We start from the raw sequence: 24,049 nt of genomic DNA, 5'->3' as shown, positions 1-24,049 counted from the left end.
CTGCAGGGACACTGTGGGGATGCATCCTGGGTGCTGTGGGGACACCGTGGGGACACATCCCTGGGGACCCTCTGATGACACCCACCTACACCGCACAGCACCAGGGACAGCCCAGCCCTGTCCCCAGCACCAGCCCACCTGCCCCAGGCGACCCAGCCCTGGCATCCCCTGAGAGACACGACCCCTTGGCACAAGAGGACCCCCAAGCACTTGGCCCCAGAACCAGCGGAGACCCTTGGGGCCCCCTGGCCACCCCTGATCAGGACCAGTGGGAGCCATGTAGCCCCCAGCACGGTACAGCCGGACCTGCACTCACCCCACTGCTGAGCTGTGTCCTGCCCCGACATTGGCCCCTCGTGGGGACACTGTGGGTGCCCAACACCACCGGGCATCCGCAGCATGGCACAACATGGTATTGGCATAGCAATCCCCACGGCGGCGGCACCGTCCCCACCGCAGCACAGCTCCCAGCCCCAGTGTCACCCCTTGGCTCCCCAGCACAGCACAGAGGTTGCTCCGTGGCACTGCCCCCCCAGCACTGCACGGCATCATCCCATGGCCTGGCACAGACACACCACTGCACAGTCCCCAGGTCTCCAGCACCCCTGGGTCCCCATCGGCAGCTACCAGAGCAGAGCCCACCATGACAGATCCCAGCTCACAGGGACCCCCTCCCCATCACAGCACAAGCTGCCACCCCCCGGCACACGGCGCCCCCAGCATGGTGCCAGCCACCAGCCCTACCTGCAATCCTGATGACAGCCCTCTCGGCGGGGTCCAGCACCGTCCCGTTGCCGGTGGTCGCCTTGGTGCGCTTGGAGCGCTGGTGCTTGGCCAGGTTCCAGGGCAGTGTGTCCCCGGGGCCCGGGGAGCTGCTGCTGCCACTGGAGCTCTCCTCTGCCATCCCCGCTGGCTCCCGGCACCCCACCGACGTCGGCTCCTGCGGCAGAGACACGGTGTCAGGGACCACCCAGCACCCAGGGCACCACTCGCCAGCACCCAGGCCCTACCCCAGCACTGCTGTTCCCAGTGACGCCCCAGCCGTCCCGGCTCACACCTATTGCCAGGTTCCCATGGCCGCCAGCAGTGCCTGCAGCACCCACACCGTGCCCAGCCCTGCTGCAGAACCAAGGGGCACCGGGAGGCACCGCGAGCCCCACGGGATGGCGCACGGCTGAGACCTCGTGTACATGACACTCGGGGAAACATGGTCAGTGCCAGTTGGTGCTGCTGAGCCCATGGTTGCAGCAGCGATGGACGGGCAAGGAACCACGGTGGTGCCCAGAGGGGCAGCGAGTGGGGAGCAGGATGCCCCGACGATGGAGCTGTGGTCCCGGCTGAGGCAGACAAGGAGCTAGTGTGCTGGTCCCACACCGGGAACGGCTGCGGGGCCACCGGGCACTTGCCTGCAGGGACCCCCCACCGGTGATGCCCGGACAGCCCGTCCCCGCGGTGCAGGGCAGGGGGCACAGGCAGACCAGAGCCGCAAGGGACGATGCTGCACCAGCACCTAGAGCACCGGAGGCCGAGCGAGGTGCCGCAGGGCTGCCGGCTGGTGTGGCTCCGCGGCTGGCAGAGGCTGCCAGGGGCTGCCAGGGCCCAGCCAAGCCAGCAGCCCCGCAGCACTGATCCCAGCCCTGCCGGGAGCGTTCCCGGGAGTACAGTGGAGGTTGCCAAGCGAAACCGCACGTCAGTCAGTAGCGGTGCGGATGCCTCCGCCATCCCACCTCCGCAAGCTACCCGCCGTTACACCGGCTCCGGCTATTTTTTTCCCCACTGGATCCCACACTGCTCGGTGCTGGATAGCGCTAGGCAGTGAGACAGAGCCACCATCGCAGGGACAGCCAGGGGTCCCAGGGCACACAGGAGACAGGGCTCAGCCGACCCCCGAGCCCAGCACCCACCCCCGTGGCATTTGCCGCTGCTGAGGCGCCATTTGCAGAAGCTCCAAACGTGGCAGATTCCCCGGCTCTCCCAGGGGCTGGTGCCGAGCGCGGCAGCGACGCGGTGCAACGTGCCACAGCAGCAACAGCAGCAGCGGGTAGCGGTAGCAGAATTGTCACCCGGCCTGCCGCGGTGAGGCCATTTCAGCCAAAACCCTTCCAGAAAGTGCCCCTGGCCCATGAGCCACTGGCTGCAGCCATCGCCACGGCTGGCACTGGGAACCGAGCCAGCCTGCCCCCCCCCCCCAGCCCAGACCACCGCCCCCTCGGACCCCCCAGCCAAGCACATGAGGATGGGGGCAGGCACGTGTAGGGCAAGCAGGGGGTGGGCACACGAGCATGTGGGGCGAGCAAGGGGCGGGCGCAGGCGCGTGTGGGGCGAGCAGGGGGTGGGCAGCGCGGCACGTGCCTGTGCCAAGCCTGACTCACCAGCTCCATCACCCACGCCTCCCCCACAGACCCTGGCCTTGCAGCCCCCTCACGCCCCAGGCCTGACATGCTGCCTCCCCCTGACCCACAGCCCTCCCAAACCCCGCACCCCCTGCCTGCCCCACACACTGCCCCAGACTGCACAGCCCCCCCGCTGTGCAGCCTGCACCCCACAGACCCCACACCGCACAGCACAGACCCCCCTCCCAAACCCAATACTCACAGTGCAGCCCCCCCACCTCACAGACCCCACACTCACAGCGCAGCCCCCCCAACACCGCACAGCCCCCCCAAGACCCCACACTCACAGCACAGCCCCCCCCCCAGACCTCACACCCACAGCACAGACCCCTCCAGACCCCACACTCCCAGCACAGCCCCCCCCCAGACCTCACACCCACAGCACAGACCCCCCAGACCCCACACTCACAGCACAGCCCCCCCCCCCAGACCTCACACCCACAGCACAGACCCCTCCAGACCCCACACTCCCAGCACAGCCCCCCCCTCAGACCTCACACCCACAGCACAGACCCCCCAGACCCCACACTCACAGCACAGCCCCCCCCCCAGACCTCACACCCACAGCACAGACCCCTCCAGACCCCACACTCCCAGCACAGCCCCCCCCTCAGACCTCACACCCACAGCACAGACCCCCCAGACCCCACACTCACAGCACAGCCCCCCCCCAGACCTCACACCCACAGCACAGACCCCTCCAGACCCCACACTCACAGCACAGCCCCCCCCCAGACCTCACACCCACAGCACAGACCCACCCTACCCCACAGACCCCACACTCCCAGCAGACACACACACACTCACAACACAGCCCCCCCACCCCACAGACCCCCACACACAGACACCCCCCCAGCACAGCCTCCCCACCTCACAGACCCTACACTCACAGCATAGCCCCCCCCTCACAGCACAGTTCTCCACCCCACAGCCCCCCCACGCTGCACCCCCAGGCCCCATAGCTCCTGCAGCACCAGCCCCCTCAACATCCCGCAGCCCCTGCAGCCCCCCCAGCTCCTGCGGCACCGCCCCCCCCGCACCCCCCAGCGCCCCCGCTCCTGCGGCACAGCCGCCCCGCACCCCCCAGCCCCCCGCACGTCCCGGCTGCGGGTGCCCCACGCGTGGGGCGGCACCTGCACTCACCGAGCGCCGCGCTGTCCGCCGGGCCGCGCCGGGGGGGCATGACCGGGGGTGCACCGGTACCGGGGGCTGCACCGGCACCGGGGGCTCCGCCCGCACCGGGGGCCGCACCGGCACCGGGGGCCGCAACGGCACCGGCTCCGCTCCCGCTCCCGCTCCCGCAGCGGCGCGGGGGGCGGGGCGGGGCGGGGCGGGGGGCGCCTATCTCGCCTCCCCACCCGCGCCCGCCCGCCCCGGGGCGCCCCGGCACCCAGCGGGGGGGGAACCCTCACCGGTGACCCCGCGTGGGGAGGGCGACGCCTGGCCGCGACACCCGGCACGGCAGGGGTTAACCGTGACTGCTGTGCGCAAAGGGTTCACCCTGAGCAGCGCACCCAGTGCGGCCAGTACCCGCCCCAGTGCACCCAGCAGGGTGAGGGTGCCCCCCCCAGCCAGGTGCAGGCAGGGCCCTGCTCAGCCCCTCCCCCAGCGCTGTCTTGGGGCTCCCCACCCCCCCACATCCCCACCCGGTCAGGGCTGGGAGCAGCCGCTCCCACCCTAGCCCTGGCCAGTCCCCCGGGGTCCCCACAGCTCCCCGTACCACCCAGCCCCATAGCCTTTGGGGCCCCACAGCCCCCTATACTCCCCCACAGTCCCTGGCCCCCCAGCCCCATAGACCCTGTGTCCCCCAGCCCCCCATACCTCCCCAACCCCCACAGACTCTGGGTCCCCACATCCCCCAGCCCCATAGACCTCAGCCCCATAGGCCCTGGGTCCCCACAGCCCCCAGGTCCCCAGGGTGGGCATCGCAGCTGCTGCAGCCCCCAGCACCTGGCACTGCCCGCCCTCACCGGTGCAGCAGGCAGGCAGGGCAGGCAGGGCAGGCAGGGCAGGCAGGGGCAGCCATGGCCCCTCGCCAGCCACTTTCCCCACCTAGGCAGCCCCCACCAGCAGGGCCTGGCCAGGGACCCCCAAGGTTTGGCCAAGTGCCACCACGTGATGCCAGGCACAGGCAGCGCCGGGAGCTGAAAGGTCTGGACAGAGGGTGGGCAGCAGCCTCGCCAGGGGCACCCCAGGCCATGCCGGACCCCTGGGAGCTGCCTCATGCCAGGGCCAGGAGCGGCAGGAGGCCCTGGCCACGCCGGCACCAAGGATACGCCAGGCCTCGTGCCAGTTCCAGCGGCACCGGTACCACCCTCTGCAGCCTGGGCACCACCGGCGCCCCCCTGCACCCCCGCGGCCCCTCTGCCTGCCAGCGCCCCGTTACCCACGCACCGCCACCGCTGCCGAGTCAGGCAGCGTGCCTTGCCCGCCGCACCCGGGCACTCGTGCCAGCTCCCAGTGCCACGGCAGCCAGCGCAGCACCGTGTGGCATCAGCCACCCTTCACATGACCCAGTTCCTCCTGGCCCGGCGCAGCCGCCCTCAGCTCCCAGCTTGTTTACGCCACCGCGGCACCGGCGCTGTTTGGCCAAGTAGCACCGGGAGACTGGGGACACCCTGCCCGGCGGGTGGCACTGCAGGGATGCCCCACCAGCTCAAGGGGTCCAGGGACAGTGATGCAGGATGGCAATGCCAGCCTGTGGCGTGGGCACAGCGGGGGTGCCAGCTCCATTCTCCCCCTCCCCCAGTGCTGGCTGCCCCAGCACAGCCGCGGGCACACCGCGGGCAGGTGTCCAGGGCAGCAGGAGGGTGGCACGGCCCAGGCAGGCGTGCAGGCAGCACGTTTGCCGGCTGCCTGCCTCAGCAGTAGCACAGGCTGCTGCCATCTGCCGCATCCAGAGACCACGTGAGCCATCGCAGCAGAGGGATGACGCCAAGATCCCCGGCTCGCCCACCGTACAGCCTCCGCACCCGCTCCCCGGCACCAGCACCGGTCGAGCTGCCCACACCCTGCCTCCCTGCCTGCCTCCCTCTCCTCTGGCTGCAGCCGCCGGCAGAGCCGGGCAGGCCAGAGCAGCTCTGGCAGTGGGGATGGAGCTTGGCCCCTGGGGAGCTGGTGAGCCCCTTGGCAGCCAGTGAGCCTGCCAGGAACCGGAGATGGTGTTGGCAACTGGAGATGGTGCCAACTGGCAGCCTCAGCCACGCAGGCTGGCAGCTGCTGTGGTGCCCAGGAGCTCTGCGGTGATGGTGCCGAGGAGCAAGCGACCCCAGGTGTGGGTGCCAATACACAGGCACACGTGCACTATCCTGAAGGCACATGCGTGTGCACACGCACACACAGACGCACACACGTGTGCACACACACCTGCCCTTCTGCCCCATGCACACACACACAACATTAACACAGGAATGCACATGTATGAGAGTGCACACATGTATCTGCCCAAACACATGTGTGCAACCCCCCCCCGCTGCGTGTGCACACGTGCAAATGTGGGCATACATGGGCATGGACACCCATGAACATGCGTATGCCCACACCTGCCTGGCTGCACGCACACAGAGTGCGTGCCAGCACACACCAACACAAACACTGGTGTGCACACGCATGCAAACACACACGTATGCACACCTGCACACGTGCACACCAGGGCAGCTCAGGGACTCAGCATCCTGCGCCCTGATCCCCCCTGCAGCATGGCAGAGCCAGCAGGTGGCAGGGCTGGCGGGGGGGCTCAGCCCTGCTCCTGTTCCGGGTCTCATCCAGCTGGGCGCCATGCCCCAACAAGCCCTGCTGCCAGCACTGCGCCCTACACGCCCGTGCGCCCTGTAGCATGGCACCCACACCTGCCAGCCACCCACCGCATCCACCCCCACGGGTGGCACAGCTCTGACCCAAGGTGCTGGGGGAAGCCAGGCAATGGGTGCTCTCCCTGCCGCACCATCACACCGGCATGTTGGCCTTGTGCCTCCCAGTGCCCTCTGGTGCCTCCCAGTGCCCCTGTGCCTCCCAGCCACATCTGGGCTGCCTGGCTATGGTGTGGCATAGCACAGCACCCACCCCAGCCCCACAGTGCCACAGCATCGGGGCCAATGTGCCAAACTCATTCCACAGACCCCACCGCAGCCAGCACCCACCACGGCTTTGCAGGGTGTGAGGACCCCTGGAGACCCCAGGCCGGGGCAGCGCAATGCAGCAGCTGGGAGCGAGATGGCTCAGGGCAGGGCCCCCCTCCCAGCTCTGCAGGGGCCCCGGGGGCCCTACCGTGGTGCGGTGCGTGCCACCGGCGGACGCTAGCCTCTGACCTCTGCTGATGCTGGGCTCGGCTTCGGGCCCCTCCTGTGGCCCCTCTGCAACGCAAACACACCGCCCTGTGACATCCCCGGTGCTGCCTGCGGTACCGGGAAGGGATTGCCGCTGCCCAGGGCTGTCGGTTCCTCCGGCACTCAGGCAGGACTCCGTGCTTGGCACAGCCGCCCTCACCGCGATCATGTGCTGGCCCCGGCACGGGAGCAGCGAGCGACTCCCCTCGCCAGAAGCCCAGACAAAGGGCCCCTTTCAGCACCGCGCCCGGCCCCACGGGCCCCTCAGGGCCAGGGGACAAAGGTCCGGCACTCTTGGCACCAGTGGCGCCCAGCTCTCCTGGCTCAAGGCTGGCAGCTGATGCAGCACCCACAGAGCTAGGGGCAGAGGGTCTGGCAGGGGGTGGGCATGTGGCTGGAACCCCCTGGCATCGCCAGTGTACCCCTTCTGCACTCCCCAGCACCGGGCATGGGGAGCTGCCAAGGTGCTGGCACGTCCCTCTTGGCTCTTACCTCTATGTCTGCTGGTGACTTCGCGCTTCCCAGCAGCTTTCCCGGGGGAACAGAGCGAGTGGCTCAGAGCCGACATGTGCACCGGGGCCTGGCACGCCGCCCTCGCCGGGGATCCCGGCACTTGCCGCCCTGCGCCGTCCCCGAGCGCAGCATCACGTCACGCTGGGTTGGCACACGTCGGCGCGGTGCTGCCTGCCAGCCCTGCCCCGGACACTCGCCCTGAGCCTGCAGTGCTGGTGCCGGAGCCGGCAGTGCGACACTCGTTGCACACTCTGCCATGTGCTCCCCGAATGGGCGCATGTGCCACCGAGAGCCCACGGCACTGTGCCAGCTTGTGCCCCCATGTGCCTACACGTGCCCCAGTGCATCTCAGTGGGTGCTGTTGGCAAGCAGGGATGCTGCGGGGGTGGCCGTGCCCACCTCTGCCTGCAGCCTGCCTCCTGTTCACCCACGGGGCGGGGGGTGAGCTGTACCGCAGTGGCTGCCATAGCCCTGTGGGGTGGGGGGATCCCTGGCACCAGAGGCAGGTCACCTGCTGGCTGCCCCAGTGGGCTCTAGCACCTGGGCATGATCCAGGGCTGGCCCCCCCAACCCAGCCCCACTGTGAGGTCTCTGTGGCACAGAGGGTACCCGTGGGGACCTTCCTGCCCCAAGCCACCCCTGATGCATGGTGGCATCCCTGGGACCTACCTGGGGTGCCGATGGGTGAACTCCCCGGGACAGCAGCCGGCCGTGGGTCTGGAGGCAGAGGCAGCACCGTGGGCAGGACCCCCAGTAGTCGCAGCCACAGGGTGGTCACCAGTCACCCCTCACCCGGTGGGGACACGCTGCAGCTGTGCTGTGCTGGGGGGCTATGTGCTGGGCCTGCCCGGTTACCCCCCACACCCTAGTCCAGCTGTGGGAGGAGAGCTCCAGATGTGCAGCCCCTCCCACTGAGTCACGCCGCTGGGATGCTCCCAGCCCTGGTCCCCCAGATCCCACACCCCAGCCCCCAGACCTGCTGTTCCCACCGGGTCCCCCAGCCAGGGAAGGAGCTGGGCATGGCAGAGCAGGAGCAATGCCAGGATCCGGGCCAGCCACAGGGCAGCATGGGCCAACACCGGCAAGGGGACACGGCTGTCCCTGACCAAGCCAGCCTGCACCAACCTGGCAACAGCTCTGCCGCACAGCTCTGTTCCTGCGTCCTCTACTTCCCCCATGTCCCCTGTATCCCTGTCCTCCGTGTCCCACCCATCCCCCACATCCTCCTTGACCCCATGTCCCCTGTGTCCCTCATTGTCCCCTGTATCCCCGTGTCCTCCATGTCACACCTATCCCCCACATCCTTGCCCCCACGTCCCCTGTGTCCCTGTGTTCCCCCCATCCCCCTTGCACCCCCCCATCTCCCATATCCCTCACGCACCATGGGCACCCTGCCAGCAGTGGGGTGATGGCGTGGGGTGCCCCCTGTTCCCATCCAGCTGGTGGACATGTCCCCAGGCAGGCAGGCTTCCTGCAGCCCTTGGCCACTGTGCAACTTCCACCCCCCACCCCCCACCCCCACCCCACCCCGGCCCTGCCCCAGCTCCAGCAGCTCCCATGGCCCCAGCACTTCCCCTGCCTGACTCATCCCTGCCTGCGGCTCCTGCTGCCTGCTTCAACCAGCCTGGGCCAGTGCCAGGCCAGCAGCAGCAGGCAGCTGCCTGCAAGCCCTTAACCCTCTTGGTGAGCGGGACAGGGCCATGGCTGCCCCAGCTGAGGGGTCCTGCCATGTGCCACCCCCAGCTCTGAGGGTCCCCATGGCGGGTTGGCCGGCACCAGCACCAGATGGGGCACGACTGCAGCCCTGAGGCCACTGCTGCCAGCTCGGCTGGTGGTGGGGCTCCCTGCCAGCACCCAGCAGCGCTGCTCCCCGAGTCCCTCCCCAGCACAGCTCAGGTTGGGGGGCCAAGGGGCCCTCTTACGTCCCCATGATGCCCACCAGTGACCTGGGCAGGCAGCACAGGCAGGGCGCACTGCAGGCAGGGCACAAGGCGGGCAGGGTGCACTGCAGGAAGCATGCCGTGCAGGCAGGGCGCAGTGCAGGCAGGGTTAATGACAGGCAGAGGAAGGAATGCTCTGGAGCATTCTCTGGTTGCAGACACCATGGTGGTGCCAAACCGCAGGCCTGGCAGGGCCACGCTGCCACTCCCAACCCGCCAGCAGCTCCCGGCCCCTGGAAACCCCATGGGAAGGGGGAACGGGAGTGGGGGCAGATCCAGCCCCCGGGGTCCGGATGTTCCCAGCATCACCGGGTCTCGGGTCTCCGCACACTGCCTGCCCCCACCCCCCCCCCGCCCACCCCCAGCTCTGCCTGCACACCAGCCTCGTGGGAACAGCCCCATCCCCAGCAGACCAGACCAGCAGCACCGCCAGGTTTAACCCCAGCTGGAGCACGCCATGGCAGCACAGCTGCTCCCACGGGCAGCCCCCACACTGCCCACCCACCTGCCTGCCAGCATGGGGTGGGTGATGCCAGCGTGGGGGGCAGTGCTGGCGCAGGTAGGTGATGCTGGTGTAGATGGGCAATGCATGAATGGGTAATGCTGGCACAGGTCAGCAAGGCCATAAGCTTGTCCCTCACCAGGCCAGGCATGGACACCCTCAGAGCTGGCATCCCCGGGCTGGCAGGACATCATGCTGCAGCAGGCACAGACGGTTCCCAGCACAGGCGCCAGCCGGAGCCCAGTCGTGGGGAGGAGCAGAAATGCCATCACTGTGCAGCTGCCAAGGGGATCAGGGCCAAGGCAGGCTGCCCGGCGGTGCCGGTGGCAGGGCTGCAGCACCCTCAAGCGTCATCGGCACCAGGCTGGAGGCCCATGACCTGCAGCCCAGCTAGCACCGTGTGGCCGTGGGCACAGCCTGTGCCGGCAACCCCCATGGCATCTCCAACACCCCATGGGCCCCACACGTGTGGCCCTCACCTCCCCACCCAGATCCACCCACAGCCCCGCCGGAGCCCACTGTGGTTCCAGGGGATGCCTGCCCTCCCAACACTGGGGGCTCCCCACAAGGGGCAGAGGAGGGGGGAGCAGCCAAGCCCCCCAGGACCAGCAGATGTTGGGTGCTGTGGCCTATGCTCACACCAGGGCTGCAGGGTGAGCTGGGAGGGGGGCTGGTGCCCCAGGATGGCAGGAGGGGACCCCAATGCCAGGACAAAACCTAGGGGGGCCCCATGTCCCCCAGCCAGGCAGGATATGCCCAGAGGGGACTGTGTCCCTAGCATGGGGGGGGGACAAGCTGAGGGGACAGGATGACATCCACTCCCACTATGGGGGACCATACCCCAGGGACCACTGTGGCTACAGGTGGGTCTTCAGCTTGCAGTCCTGCACGGCTGCTGGCCCACCCAGAGCCCCCAAAGTGCAGCCCACAGCAGCACCCTCCCTCCACGGCCACACACACCCACCCCCCCCAGCCCCCCTGCACCTACTGGACACTGGGAAAGGCTGCTCCAACTTTATTCCCAGTTCAGTTCTTGCACTGGTGACCTCCGAGCCTTCCTGCACCCCTTCATCCCCAGGGGCTGGAGAGCTGGGGGCAAGAAGCAGCCCCCAGCTGGGAAACCCCCTACTCCGAGCTTCCCAGGCAGGGCAGGGACCCCCCTGTACCCCGAGCCCCCCAGGGCAAGGTGGGGGGTGCACCAGGACAGCAGGTGCCAGGGAGCCATGGGGCTCAGGGCGGGGGTCCGTGGCGACGGCAGGTGATGAGGTACTGAGGGTAGGCCTGAGTGTCGTTGAAGATGACAAAGATGGCGGGCTGCAGGCAATTGTCCACCACACTGTCGTAGCGCAGGGGGACCCCAGCCCCTTCCCGAAGCGGTGGGGCCCGCAGCCCCTGTGCCCCCACCACATAGTCCCCAGTCAGCACCTTGGCCACGAAGATGTACTTGCTGCCATCGGTGCTGCATGGCGAGTACTGCTCCTGCACCGACACCGCTGCATGCACCGCGAAGTACACGCCAAGCCCGTAGAGAGCAGCTGTGGGGCAGGGGGGGTGTCAGACCACAGCGCCAGGGGGAGGGCATGGTGGCACCACCATGCCCAGATTGGTGCCATCCTGCTCCTGCACTCACCGTTCTTGCCACAGAAGCTGCGGTTGAAGCCATGCAAGCAGATCTCGCGGCTGGAGGTCTCACTCGTGCCATGGAAAAGAACCCGCTCCACTGTGCCGCTGGCACAGGTCTTCTCCATGCTGGCTTTCTTCAGCTGGTACTGCTTGTACAGCAGTGGGTGGATCAGCTTCTCCACCTGCCGGGCAGCACTGTAGCGTCTGGGGCTCTGCCGTGGAGACACCCCTGGCCTGTGCCCCCCACCCCATCACCACCAGGACCCACCTTGACGATGCTGATCTTGTTGTGCAGCTCCTCCAGCGTCTCGTAGAAATGGTGCACGGTGTCACAGAACTCCTCTGAGTCCTCAGCCAGTGGCATCAACCTCACCTCCTCCTCCAGGCCCAGCACCTCTGACCCTGCCAGACACAGCTCCGGTGAATGCTGGTGTGCCACAGCACCTCCCCAGGCCAGGGACCCCGTGGTGGGGGGCAGGGCTGGCTCCATGGCACCATCCCACTTGCACGGCCGGGGTGGCACTGCACTGGCAATGCTGGGCACGCACCAAGCAGGCGGCGGGCGCTCTCTGTCGGGGGCTTGCTGCGGGAGATGGCCACGGTGCAGGCGTTGCCGATGTCATACTCCTCCATCCGCTCAAAGTCGATGGTGAAGGGCTGTCCATCCAGCAGCAGGTCCAGCCGGTGCTCCCGGCGCAACCAGGCCTGCTCCAGCAGCACGGCAGCCTCAGGGGTGTAGGGGATGGCGGTGCCGGAGGGGTCCCAGCGCACCCAGCACGCAGCAGTGGTGACAGCAGTGGGGGGTCTATGCTCCAGCGGCGGCAGCCGCTGGAGCAGGAGGGCAAGTTCACGGGCAGCAGCGGCAGTGTATTCAGCGAAGCCATGCAGTGTGGCAGTGCTGCCACGCAAGCAGAGGCGCACGGCGTGCTTGCGCTGCAGGAAGGTCAGGCAGCGGTGGCAGGCAGCCGGCAGTGCCCGCAGGCGCTCACTCTCCACCTCCTCTGCATGCAGGTGCCCCTCCAGTGCCTGCTCCAGTGCCTGTGGCACCGCCGCCACGTCCCCCTCGAAGGAGGAGAACAGCGTCACCCGTGCCGTATCTGCCACAGGCAGAGTTTCCTCCAGGGAGGCCTCCAGTGCAGCCAGGAGACCAGCATCTTCCTCCTCCTGCACACTAGGTGCTGCCTGCTGCTCCCGGTGGTAGGAGCGGAGCGAGAGCGCAGTGGCACGCGCCAGCTCCTCCTCCTCATGCCACGTGCTGTCCATGGAGCGCTGGATGGCCAGCACCATCTGTGCCTCCTCATCCATCCCGGTCCCCGGCCCGCCCAATGGCATCTCCTCACTGTCATCCCCATCAGATGTGGCAAGGGACTTGGCATCACGGTCTTCCTCCCTGTCCAAGACATCACTGATATCGCCAGTGGCCTCACCAGTGCGCAGGGCTGCCAGCAGCTCCTTGATCTCCTCTGCAGGGAGAAGCGAGGTGTCAACTGCGAGTCTCAACCATGGTGCGGCCAGGGGAACCAGCACCCACAGCCCCCTCCCATCACGGTGCTGGGATAGCCCCCTCACCCCACCCCACCCCTTACCTATGTTGGAGCAAAAGTCATCTCCATCAGCATCATTGGCACCATCAGCATCGTTGGCACCATCCTGCAGGTTCCAGTGCCAGGAGCATGGTGCTGCAGGCAGAGTGTCCAGGTGGCAGCTTGGGGGGAGCAGCTTTGTCAGGTCCAGCTGTGTGGCCAGAGGAGCAGAACATTGTCACCAGTGCCACACATGCATGGCAGGGATCAGCACGATGGCACCTGCCACCCGGCAGCTCCATTGCTGGCCCCCTGCATTCCTAGTCAGGGTGGGGGCTGGCTGTACCTGGGGGTCCAGGGGGCTCCAGCGGACACCCTCCAAGTCGAAGATGCAAGGGAAGCGGCTCTCCAGCTGCTGGAGGATGCTCTGCCCGCCCTTGTCCCACAGGAAGCGGGTGATGCCTGGGAACTGCAGTGTCACCGACTGCGAGCCCACGGTGCCCAGCAGGCTCTGTAGGAATTCAGCTGCTGCCCGGCACTGGCCCGTTTCCCCGCTGACCTGCCGGTGAGGGCCAGGTGGTCACGGCCTGCTGCATTGGCACCCTGGTGCCAGCAGCCCTCGATGCTGGACACCTGCCCACAGCTCACCCGGAATCCAGCGACATCCCCCCCCTCCAGTGGCAGCAAGGAGACCTCGGGGATGCTGGCCAGCAGGTCCTGGTAGTGCCGCTGCAGATACCGCAGTGCTCCCGGCTCCGCTGGCACCAGCACCTCGTCCTGCACTGAACCTGCCAAAGTTGACACTATCTGCTCCTGGAGCTGGCCCTGGCTGGCCACATCTTCATCCCTTGCCGTGTCCTCACTCCTCCTGGGGAAGGCAGCCAATGGCAGCACCGGCCTCAACGCCGGTGGCTCTGCCAGCTCTGGGCAGGCATCTGGGTTGGCAGGAGCTGGGGGGACAGTGTCCGGCAGGGGGGCCAGGGCTGTGTCTGGCAGGGTTGCTGTGTCTGCAGGGGTTGCCATATCTGGCAGGGTTGCGGTGTCTGGTGGGGTCACTGTGTCCACTGCGGTCGCCATGTCCTCCTCCAGTGGCTCCAGAAAGGGGTAGTGGGGTGTGAGGACCAGCACTATGTCCTGCAGCTGGTGGGACCTCTGCAGCACCCGCTCTGCCGCTGTGGGGGGAGAGGATGGGCAGCCAAGCGCAGCCCCCTCCGGCACCCGGCCCTGCCCTCGCCCCAGCCAGGGCACTGGCAGGATGGGGCAGAGAGGCCAAAGCCTGGCAGCGGCAGCCGGCTGGGGCAGCGCCAGTGTTAGCGTGCCATTTGCCATCACTCACCTGCCGGCTCCTGGAAGGTGACAATGGCTTCCTGGCCACCTGGCAGCAGCCGCACTGCCTGCACACTGCTGCCACCGCTGCGCCGGTTCTCGAAGTAGAGCTCCAGCAGGTCACGGCTCAGCTCCGGTGCATCCGCCCGCACCAGCACACTGGTGGTCTGTGGCAGCCGCAGCAGGGCCAGCGTGGCACCCTCCAGTTCCCACTGCTGCGCCCGCTGCTCCGCTGCTGCAAACTCTGCTGGGACAGGGGCGGCGGTGACAGTGGGGCTGATGCTGGGGACCCCCAGGCAGCACTAGGAGTGGGATACCCCTACAGCTGCCCAGGCCATGCCAATGGCACCATTTGTCACCGGCGGGTCAGGCCTGGCAGGAGGGAACCACAAGCACTCCAACGGCAATTAGCCCCCTGGCAGGACCCCAGCACCGCCGCTCACCCACTACGGGGCTGCGGCACCCAGCAGCATCGGCCTTGTGCCGTGCTGGCCGTGTGCACCCCCCAGCACTGGTGACACCAGACAGGGAGCACGCGGCCAACGTGGCCCCAGCGCTGCTCAGTGGCACGGAGCCCATGCTGCAACCCAGGACAGCACAGGATGTGGGGGGCCTGCAGAGCCACCAAATAGCACCGCAGACCCCGCACCCCAACCACTGCCCGGCACTCCCGGCAGCAGCATGGCACCGCAGCGAGGGTGAGCGCAACACCCCCTGGATCCCCGCACCCACCTTGGGGGGTGATGGGGTCCCGCAGGTGCAGCAGCACCCAGTCGGGCCCCGGGCCCCGGTCCAGGCTGAAGGTGCTGCAGGGGCGTCCCAGCAGCGGCTCCAGATGTGGCTCCAGCGCCTCGGGGGCAGTCTGGGGGCCAGGGCCCCGCAGCAGCAGCCGGGTGGGGTCCCAGGGGGGGGCAGGGCGCACCCTCAGCTCAGCCCCCCCCAGCCGGTGGCTGCCACGGGCCAGGACATTCTGAGCATCTGCACAGGAGTGGACAGGGGTCACTGGGGGGAGCAGTGCCCGAGCCCAGCTGGCACCCAGCCCCACACTGGGTCCTCCTGGGGGGCGCAGGGTCACTCCCTGCTGCTCCCAGTGGGGCTGGGCCCCCCCTCAACCCATCCCAGTGTTCCCAGTTGGGACTGAGAGCCCCCGCACCTCATCCCAGTACTCCTAGCTGAGACGGTGACACTCCCCCCAACCCAGTACTCCCAACAGGACTGCGATTCCCCCCCAGTACTTAACCCAGTGCTCCCAGTGAGAGTGGTGTGCCCCCACACCCTCTCCCAGTGCTCCCAGCTGGGATAGGGATGCCTCCGCACCCGCTCCCAGTGCAGCTGGCAGCAGCTGCCCCCCAACCCCGCACTCACCCTGGGGATCCTCGAAGGTGAGGAAGAGGAGGGGGCCGAGGCGCTGGCAGCTCCGGACGGGGCCGCCCCCCGAGCGCCGCCGGCTCTCGAAGTAGAGGACCACTAGCTCCTCCTGCGTGGTGGGGGGCACGGCCCCCACCTCCAGCACCCCCTCCTCGGCCATCCTGCCAGCACAAACACGTTGGGGGGCGGGGGCCGGTACCAAGGACTCCCCCGCACCCACGCGTGACCCCAAGGATCACGTGTTCCCGCAGCCCCTATGGACCAGAGACCGCCCCGGTGCCCCTACACCCGTCCCGGCCCCCCCCAGGCACGCGGCCGTGGGGCAGGCCCCCCGCTCCAGTCATGGGGCAGGACCCCCCCAAGCGCCCCCCCCCAGCCCCGGGCAGACACCCCCTCCAGTCGTGGGCCAGGACCCCCCCCAATTCCCCCCCCCAGCCCCGGGCAGGCCTCCCCCACGAACCGGCTGCTGCTCGGCCCCGCCCCGGCAAAGAAACGAAACCGAAACGGGCCGGGGGGCCGGGCCGGTCACGGGAAGAGGAAGTGCTGGGGGGCGGGGCCCCGGGCGGGGGGCAGGGACACGGAGCCGGCCCCACGCGTGATACGGGGACACGGGATCGGCCCCTACGCATGATGCGGGACCGGCCCCACGCGTGATACGAGGACAAGGGACCGGCCCCACTCGTGACAGGGGGACACAGGACGGACCCCTACGCGTGACCCGTGACCGGCCCCACGCGTGACAGGGGGACACGGGACCGACCCTTCTGTGTGACACGGGAGTGGCTCCACGCGTGACAGGGGGAAACCAGGAGAAAAGCCCCGTTCGTCAACGGTGGGACGAAGCGGGCGGCGGGGCGAGGGCGGGCAGGGGCTGCCCACGGGCAGGGCCCACCCGCGGGGGTCCCCAGCTCCCCGCTCCCCAGCCTCGCTGCCGCCACACGGGGGCGCTGTGTCGCGACGCCCCGCCCCATCCCGTGTCCCCGCCCCTCCCGGAGACTCCACCCCTTCAGGCCCCGCCCCCGAGGCCCCGCCCCCGCCGGAGGTCCCGCCCGCAGCGGAGCGGAGCCAGCGCTGCCGCACGGCCAGGCCCGGTGAGCGGGGAACCGGGAGGGGCTGGGGGGGGGCCGGTGCACCGGGGGGGTGGGGGTGGGGTGCGGTGTGGGGGGGGCCTACGGAGACCCCACCGCCGCCGTCGTCGCCGTCGCCGTCGCTGAGCGCGTTCCTCCCCCTCCCCCGCACCGCGCTGCCGCATTCCGCAGCGGACCGGGTCGGGTGGAGGGGGGCGGCAACCGGGTGGCGGGAGCGGGGCCCCGAGAGGGACCCCCAGTCCCCTGGGCACGAAGGGGGCCCCCACGGCTGTGTCCCCCCCGCAGCGGCAGCGCTCAGGGGATTAGGATTGCTGCTGCCGTAAATAGGCCGCGCTGGGGCATTACTGGGCGTCAGGGCAAAGCCGCTTACCGGGGCTCCCGGGAAAATCCACCGGCGGGGGGGGGCGGCCGACAGGCACCCCCCCGCCCCCCCTGCCGCATGCACCCCCGTGCGCCCCGTGTGTGGTGCACCCTGTGACGCATGCACCCACCCCCCTGCGCCCCGTGCCGCATGCACGCTGCGCCCCATGCTGCGTGCACCCCCATGCAGGGTGCACCCCCATGCACGCTGCGCCCCGTGCTGCGTGCACCCGCATGCAGGGTGCACCCCATGCTGCGTGCACCCCGGTGCAGCCTGCGCCCCCGTGCTGCGTGTGCCCCCATGCACGCTGCCCCCCGTGCCGAGTGCGCCCCCTGCGCCCCGTGCAAACCCGCACCCGATGGTGCGCGCACCCTGTGCACGGTGCACTCTGCGCTGCATGCACCCTGTGCCCCCCACGCAGGGTGTCCCCCGTGCTGCATGCACCCTGTGCCCGGTGCACCCTGTGCCTCCCGTGCTGCGTGCACCCTGTACCCCCCCGCCCCGTGATGTGCCCCCCCGTGCCGTCTACAGCCTGGGGTGCTTCATCGACCCTCTGCGCCTCCCTGGCGCTGCCCACGGGGGTCCCTGCCCTCCCCCGGGGCTGCCTGTGCCGGGGGTCCAGGCTGGCAGCCCCTCGCTGAGCCAGGGGGCATGTGCGTGCAGCCACGGTGCCGCAGGGCCGAGCCCCCCGCCCCCCTCCCCAAGGCCCGTGGCACTGGGCTGGGGCATCACGCGGGCAGCTGGCTCCGGCTGCGCCACCGGCCAGGCGGGCTGTCACTTGGCCGGGCCTTGGCGCTGGCACCGGCACTGGCTGCAGACGGCCCCGTGCCCGGGGACGCCGGCGCTTCGCTGCGGCACTGGCCCCGACGTGTCCCACCTGCCGCGGCGTGGGACTGCGCAGAGCTGGCCGGGGGCTCTGCCCGCCAGCTGCCGACCCTGCGGGCAGCTGCCTGTCCCCGCCGCCTGCCCGGCCGTATTTATGGCGGCGGCACCGGTGACGGGCCATCACCGCGCAGGGCCGAGCTGCCGCCATTCCCGCAGCCGCCTGGTTTTGTAACCGCGAGCTCCACGCAGAATCGGCATCCACCGGCAGCTGGGCCCGGTGGTCTGGAGCGGGGGCGTCCCCGGTGCCTGCCGCAAACCCCTCGCCGCCGCGGTCCCGCTCGCTGCCTGCCCGCCCGAGGTAGGGCCGTGGGGCACGGCACGGCACCGCTGGTCCCGCTCCTCCCCCGGCGGTCACCTCCGGCGAGGGGAGCCCGTGCCGCCGGTGGTGCCGGCGCTGCTTGGCCCGCGGTGCTCCGGCAGCGGGGCTGGCAGAGCCCTGGCAGCCGGCCGTGCCGGTGGCGGGGGAGGCGGCGGCGGGCAGGCAGCAGGGCTGGTGACGGGCAGCCGGGCAGCGCCGGCGCTCCGGTCGCCACTGGTGGCAGCCACCGCAAGGCACCGGCCCCGCCGCCGTGGCCAAGGCCTCCCCGCAAGGCCCAGGCCGGGGCAGCCGTGGGGGTGTCACCGTGGCAACGGCCCTGCCACCGGGGCGGCCATCTTGTGCTGGGGAGCCAGCGGGACCGGGGCTGAGACCCCCAAACTGTGAGGCTGCACCGGGGCTGGGACCCTCGTGCTGAGGGGCTGCGCTGGGGCTGGGACCCCCAGAACTGCCTGAGTGTGGGAGTGATGGCAGCGGGGCGTGATGAAGGGGGGGGAGAGTGACGGCGGTGGGAGGGTGGTGGTGGCAGGGAGGTGATGGCAACCGGTCGTGACCACCCCTCTCCCTCCTCCCTACAGCAGAGAGGCGGCGGCCAGCCCGGGGGGAAGATGTCCCACGAGAAGAGCTTCCTGGTGACGGGCGAGGGCTTCCCGGGGCAGCAGCCCACGCCCCCCCCAGCCTATGCGCAGCCCCCCTACCCTGCTGCACCCTACCCCCAGCCCCAGTTCGCACCAGCACCCTACAGCCAGCCGGGCTTCCCGCAGGGGCCGGGGCCGTACCCCCCACCGGGGCCGTACCCTGCCGCGGGGCCGTATCCCCCCGGGCCATATCCCCCCCCGGGGCCGTACCCCCAGGGCCCCTACGCCCAGCCGCCGTATGCCCAGCCACAGCCCATGGTCCCTGGGGACCAAGACTGTAAGTAACGGGGCTCAGGCTTGGGGGGGGGTCCGTCCCAGGGTGCAGGCGAGGAGGGGGTTGCCCTGCGCGGTGGGTGCTGGCAGCAGCTCTGGGAGAGGGGATTCCAATGGAGGGAGGGTCCTGTTTTGGCCAGGCAGGGGCTGGTGAGGGGGGGTCTGGCTGGTAGTGCAGCTCGGGGCGCATGAGTGGGGCTGCAGGGACCCCTGGGGAAGGGGTCCTGCCCCACGAGCCCCCACAGAAAAGCCGAGCTCTGGGGAGCACCCCAGGGGGCTTCTGCCCACGGGAGAAGGGTGCTGGCATGGCCCCAGGAGAGGTGACACTGCCTGGAGCTGTCGGCTCGGTGGGGGTGCCGATGCGAGAGCCAGCTCTGGGGGGTGCAGAGCTCCACTCCCCCCATCCCCTGTCCCCTCCTCGACCCCCGTCCCCCTCAGCCCCATCTCTCCTCTTTCCTCACCACTGCCAGCTGGAGCTGGGCCCCACCGTGGGCTGTGGAGACCGGGCACCATGGTCATCCGAGTCGGTGAGCGGCTGCCCTGGCGGGCAGGTCCTAGGATAGGGACTCGGTGTGGTGCAGGCAGCCCCCCTCCCCAGCCCCCCTTCACCCATGCCCCCCACTTCTCTCCACAGCACCCCTGCACAGCACCTACCACGAGGATGGGCCACCCTCCTACTACGACAACCAGGACTTCCCCACCGCGCACTGGGATGATAAGAGCATTCGGCAGGCCTTCATCCGCAAGGTGGGACTCGGCCGGGGTTGCTCGCTGCTGGGGGTGTGGGGGTTCTGGCTGCCCTGCCGTCACGTGTCCCCGTCCCCCAGGTCTTCCTGGTGCTCACCCTGCAGCTGACTGTCACCTTCGCCTTCGTGGCCATCTTCACCTTTGTGAAAGGCGTGAAGGGCTTCGTGCAGCGCAACGTCTGGACATACTACGTGTCCTACGCCGTCTTCTTCATCTCCCTCATCGTCCTCAGCTGCTGCGGGGATTTCCGTCGCAAGCACCCCTGGAACCTGGTGGCCCTGGTAAGTGCCATGCTGGGTTGGTGGCAGACTTGGCCGTGGCTTTGGCAACCCCAGCCCTACACCCTGGGGACACCCAAGGTCCCATGGAGGACATGGCTGGGTGGGTTTGGGTGTGCGGGGGGCGTGACTGCCTGGCCTGATGAGAGCAGAGCCTGCTCTGGACTTGGCAGAGCCAAGAGCTCCGCACCAAGGCCGTTACGTGCTGCGGAGGTGCTGGCTGGACACAGCCATGGGTGGCAAAGGCGGGGGGCACAGCTGAGCCGGTGTGACAGGGTGCCTCTCTGCTCCTCAGTCCATCCTGACCGTCAGCCTGTCCTACATGGTGGGGATGATCGCCAGCTTCTACAACACTGATGCTGTCATCATGGCCGTTGGCATCACCGTTGTTGTCTGCTTCACTGTCGTCATCTTTTCCCTGCAGGTCAGCCCAAGGGTGGGGGCAGGTGGCTGGGCGACACCCCCAGATCCCTGCTGGGTTTGGGGGCACCGAAGCAGGTGTACCAACCCCCCCACCTCCCTGCTGGGTTTGGGGGCACCGAAGCAGGCGTACCAGTCCCCCCTGGCTCCCTGCTGGGTTTGAGGGCTCCAAACCAGGTGTATGACCACCCCCTCCAGCTCCCTGCTAGCTTTGGGGACTCCAAACTGAGCATTTGACCCCACCTGGCTCTCTGCTGGGTTTGGGGACACCGAACTAGGTGTACGACCCCCCTGGCTCTCTGCTGGGTTTGGGGACACTGAACGGGGTGTACGACCCCCCTGGCTCTCTGCTGGGTTTGGGGGTTCTGGGCTGGGTGTATGACCCCCCTCCCTGGCTCCCTGCTCACTCTCTCTTGTCCCACAGACCAAGTACGACTTCACCTCCTGCCGCGGCGTGCTCATCATCTGCCTCGTCGTCCTCATTGTCTTCTCCATCCTCTGCATCTTCATCCGGAACCGCATCATGGACATCATCTACGCTTCCCTGGGGGCCCTGCTCTTCACCTGCGTAAGTGCCAGAGGGGCCCTGTCGTTTCCCACCTCCTGCTGCTACCCCATCCCAGGGAGGGGCTGAGCTGCCTGCTGGATCCCTGGGTGCTGGAGGGGGAGGGATGGGGGTCCGAGGACCCAGTCATGGGGTGTTGTGTGGGGTGTGGGATGCTGCTGGCCTCCCTGCCACCCCCTGCCCAACTCCATGTGCCTCCCCTCTCCTGCAGTTCCTGGCAGTGGACACGCAGATGATCCTGGGGAACAAGCAGCTGGCGCTCAGCCCTGAGGAATACGTCTTCGCTGCCCTCAACCTCTACACAGACATCATCAACATCTTCCTCTACATCCTGGCCATCATCGGCAGGGCCAAGGAGTAGCAGTCCCTCCTTGCCATGCCACCTCACGGCGTGTGTCCTGGTTCGTGCTCCCCCCGCACCGTAGCCGGTTTCGTTTGGTGTTCTCATTGCACCCCTTTGTTGGTATGCCCGTTAGAGTTTCTTTGACCCCGGCCACTTCCCTGGCTCCAGCCAGGAGTGGCTGCAGGGGCTCACTGGGCCGGGGCTGGGGGGGGGCACAGGGGGCTCCTGTGGCAGGAGGGTCCTGGGTTACAGCTCTGTCCCCTCGCTGGGAGGTGAGTGCAAGGCAGATGGCGCTTGCGGGTGCCTGCCTGCCTGCCAGGGTGCTGCAGCCACCCGCTGCCCCTCCTGCCCCCCCCAGCAGTCCCCTGCCTGGACCCTCGCTTCCCCCCTCATGCTGTGAATACGGCCTTTTCCCCCCTCCCCCACTTTGCGTTGAACGCGGACTGGAAGCACTTTCTCCCCCTGCCCACGGTGGAGCTCATCCCCTCCGTCCTGCTCCCCCTGCGCACGTGCTGTCCTCACCCCTCGCCACCCTCCTACCCGTGCAGGCAGGGTCAGCGCTGGTGGCCGCCCTCCTTGGGCTGCAGGCAGGGCTGAGGGCAGGGTCCTGGCCAGACAATGGGGGGGTCCCTGCACTGGGCATTGCTGGAAAGTCCCTCTTGGGACCTGGCACCCTCCCAGGGCCCGAGCCGCTGTCCCTGCCCATCTCTGCCTGGGCAGCGCTGGGACCCCAGCCCCAGCCCCCTCCTCACGTGGCCAAGGCTCTGTTCTTGCCCCGTTCTGTGACTCCAGCTCCTGCTGTTAATAAACCTCCGTCTAGTTCATCTCTGCCAACTCTGGCTCTCCGTTCCCCACCGATGCCAGCAGGGCCTGGCACGGCCAAGCTCGGGGCTGCCAGCTCCCTGCCGCAGGCATCCTCTGCCTCCCTGTCCTGCTCTCTTGGGGTCACAGGGACTCTCTGGTTCAGGGCTGTCCCTGCAGCTGCTGTCCCCTGAATCTCCCTGCCCTCCTGCCTGCTGCACCCCAGTCCTTGGAGGAGCAGGCAGGCCTGCCTGCACCCTGCCTGGGACTGGCCCAGCCCCCCAGCTCCCTGCCTGCAGTCCCTGGCTGCTCCCGGGGGCGGGCAGGTAGGCAGGCAGGCAATCCCTGCCTGCACAGGCAGCAGTGGCCAGGGTGCCTGCGTCACCCATCTCCCTGTGTTCCCGTGGTGTTCCAGCCTCAGCAGCACCCAGCACTCCTCAGGGTCAGTCACCAGCAGCACTCACAGTCACCACGGGCAGGGGTTTATTTGGCAGCTGGGGAGCTTGGGTGTCTCCACTGTGCCACCTGCCCTCCCCTCCATCACAGCTCCTGGCTCTGCTGCCCTGGCAGGGCTGGGCTGCTGCTCCCTCTTGGCTTGTGCCACATCCTGCTGGGCTCTGAGATCGAAGGACCTGCCCACGAACTGCACTGTCTTTGTGGTGCCTGGGCAGGGGCTGGGGTCCTGCTGCAGGGCAGGGGGCTGCTGCCTGCTGTTCTTCTGCCACTGCCGCAGCACGGCAGGCCTGGCTGGCAGCCCGGCACCGAGCTGGTGCAGCTGTGTGCCGACTCTCCATCGCAGCAGTGCGGCATCCCAGTGGGTCCCTGCAGCCAGGAGGGATGAGGCAAGGAGCTCGTGGTGCTGCAAGGGGCTCCTGCGCCAGAGGGCAAAGGTTGTGCCTGGCTACGAATGGCTCCGCACCAGGCCAGCACGCCAACGGCTACCTGCTGGGTGGGCTCTGGGTCCCGGGGGAGCTCCCTGCTGGCCCTGGGAATGGAGCCGGTGGCTCCCTGGCAGCGTTGTGCCTCAGGACTCGGCATGGCACAGGCAGTGCCGGCGCCGGACGACTGGCCGTGCCCGGGGACACTGGCAGCACCATGGGCTGGCCAGACAGCCAGCACATCCCATGGGGAGCACCAGCACTTCTTCAGGTGCTACTGGGTGCAGGGGGCTGGCTCAGGGCCAGCGCCCAGGTGCCAGGTGGGTGGTATGGTGTCACCTCGATGCCCTGGTCCATCCCGGTGGCTGGCGGCATGGCACCGCTCCTGGGAGCGCTCCTTGGAGGGCTGGAAGCAGCAGTTGTGTCAGCGCAGCCTCTCCAGGGAGGAGGAGGAGGAGGAGGAGGAGGAGGAGATATGGCGCCGCTCATTGGTTACGACACTGCTCGGAGCCTTCGGCTGGCCCTGGCTCACTGCTGGTGGCTGCTGGCTCAGGAGCTCCTCCAGCAGCTGGGAGGCCAGGCTGCTGGCTATGAAGGGGCACCGGTCGATGGCCACCCCAGTGCTGAGCGAGCAGGACACCACCGCCGTGCTGAGGGTCTCCTCCACTGGCCCCTCGGTGCTGGGGCAGGATGGTGCTGGTGGTGCTGGCAGATGAGATGGCTGTGAAGATGGAGCTGGTCAGGATTTCCACGGAGTGTGCTGGCACACCGGACATGCTGGCTGCGGTGGGGTGACCCTGGCTGGGCATCGGGTGACCCTGACTGGGCACCAGGCACCCACCGAAGCTGCCCCATCACTCCCCTCCTCAGCTGGACGGGAGAAGGCTCGTGGGTTGAGATGAGGACAGGGAGATCGCTCAGCAACTACCGTCATGGGCAAAAC

General features: G+C 68.8%; 3 protein-coding genes across 9 annotated transcripts in view; 1 reads left to right on the top strand and 2 right to left on the bottom strand.

Moving 5' to 3' along the window:
* Positions 1-6,839, bottom strand: part of PLEC (plectin) — a 64,871-nt gene extending 58,032 nt beyond the window's left edge. Inside the window, exons 1-2 of one of the 2 annotated variants that reach the window (XM_037378881.1) lie at positions 6,701-6,839; positions 745-940 (exon numbers count right to left, since the gene is read on the bottom strand). In XM_037378881.1, coding sequence (XP_037234778.1) covers positions 745-940; positions 6,701-6,775 — 271 coding nt within the window. In that variant the 5' untranslated portion in view covers positions 6,776-6,839. Of the gene's footprint in view, positions 1-744; positions 941-3,536; positions 3,665-6,700 lie in introns of those variants that run through there. The other variant, XM_037378882.1, reaches the window with a different exon arrangement.
* A 3,833-nt stretch (positions 6,840-10,672) lies between these two features.
* PARP10 (poly(ADP-ribose) polymerase family member 10) lies at positions 10,673-18,409 on the bottom strand. 5 transcript variants are annotated; one of them, XM_037380898.1, is made up of 11 exons: positions 18,404-18,409; positions 15,511-15,674; positions 14,878-15,123; positions 14,156-14,389; positions 13,468-13,991; positions 13,166-13,378; positions 12,883-13,030; positions 11,845-12,759; positions 11,565-11,698; positions 11,304-11,478; positions 10,673-11,208 (listed from the first exon to the last, which is right to left on the bottom strand). In XM_037380898.1, exons 2-11 carry the CDS (start codon positions 15,671-15,673, stop codon positions 10,904-10,906), a joined length of 3,057 nt encoding a protein of 1,018 aa, XP_037236795.1. In that variant the 5' UTR covers position 15,674; positions 18,404-18,409; the 3' UTR covers positions 10,673-10,903. The 5 variants fall into 5 exon arrangements, with proteins under 5 accessions (XP_037236795.1, XP_037236794.1, XP_037236793.1 ...); XM_037380897.1 differs by lacking the exon at positions 18,404-18,409 and adding an exon at positions 15,977-16,049 and having other exon boundaries at positions 15,511-15,679; XM_037380896.1 differs by lacking the exon at positions 18,404-18,409 and adding an exon at positions 15,974-16,042.
* GRINA (glutamate ionotropic receptor NMDA type subunit associated protein 1) lies at positions 16,476-22,251 on the top strand. 2 transcript variants are annotated; one of them, XM_037380901.1, is made up of 8 exons: positions 16,476-16,604; positions 18,742-19,078; positions 19,545-19,601; positions 19,709-19,821; positions 19,902-20,102; positions 20,395-20,523; positions 20,944-21,087; positions 21,296-22,251. In XM_037380901.1, exons 2-8 carry the CDS (start codon positions 18,772-18,774, stop codon positions 21,443-21,445), a joined length of 1,101 nt encoding a protein of 366 aa, XP_037236798.1. In that variant the 5' UTR covers positions 16,476-16,604; positions 18,742-18,771; the 3' UTR covers positions 21,446-22,251. The 2 variants fall into 2 exon arrangements, with proteins under 2 accessions (XP_037236798.1, XP_037236799.1); XM_037380902.1 differs by lacking the exon at positions 19,545-19,601 and having other exon boundaries at positions 16,477-16,604.
* The last annotated feature ends 1,798 nt before the right edge of the window (positions 22,252-24,049 follow it).

This window comes from Falco rusticolus, chromosome 3 (genome assembly GCF_015220075.1).
Source record: "Falco rusticolus isolate bFalRus1 chromosome 3, bFalRus1.pri, whole genome shotgun sequence".
Taxonomy (NCBI): domain Eukaryota; kingdom Metazoa; phylum Chordata; class Aves; order Falconiformes; family Falconidae; genus Falco; species Falco rusticolus.
Note: the sequence above shows the minus strand (reverse complement) of the source record. Positions and strands in the feature narration are given on the sequence as shown.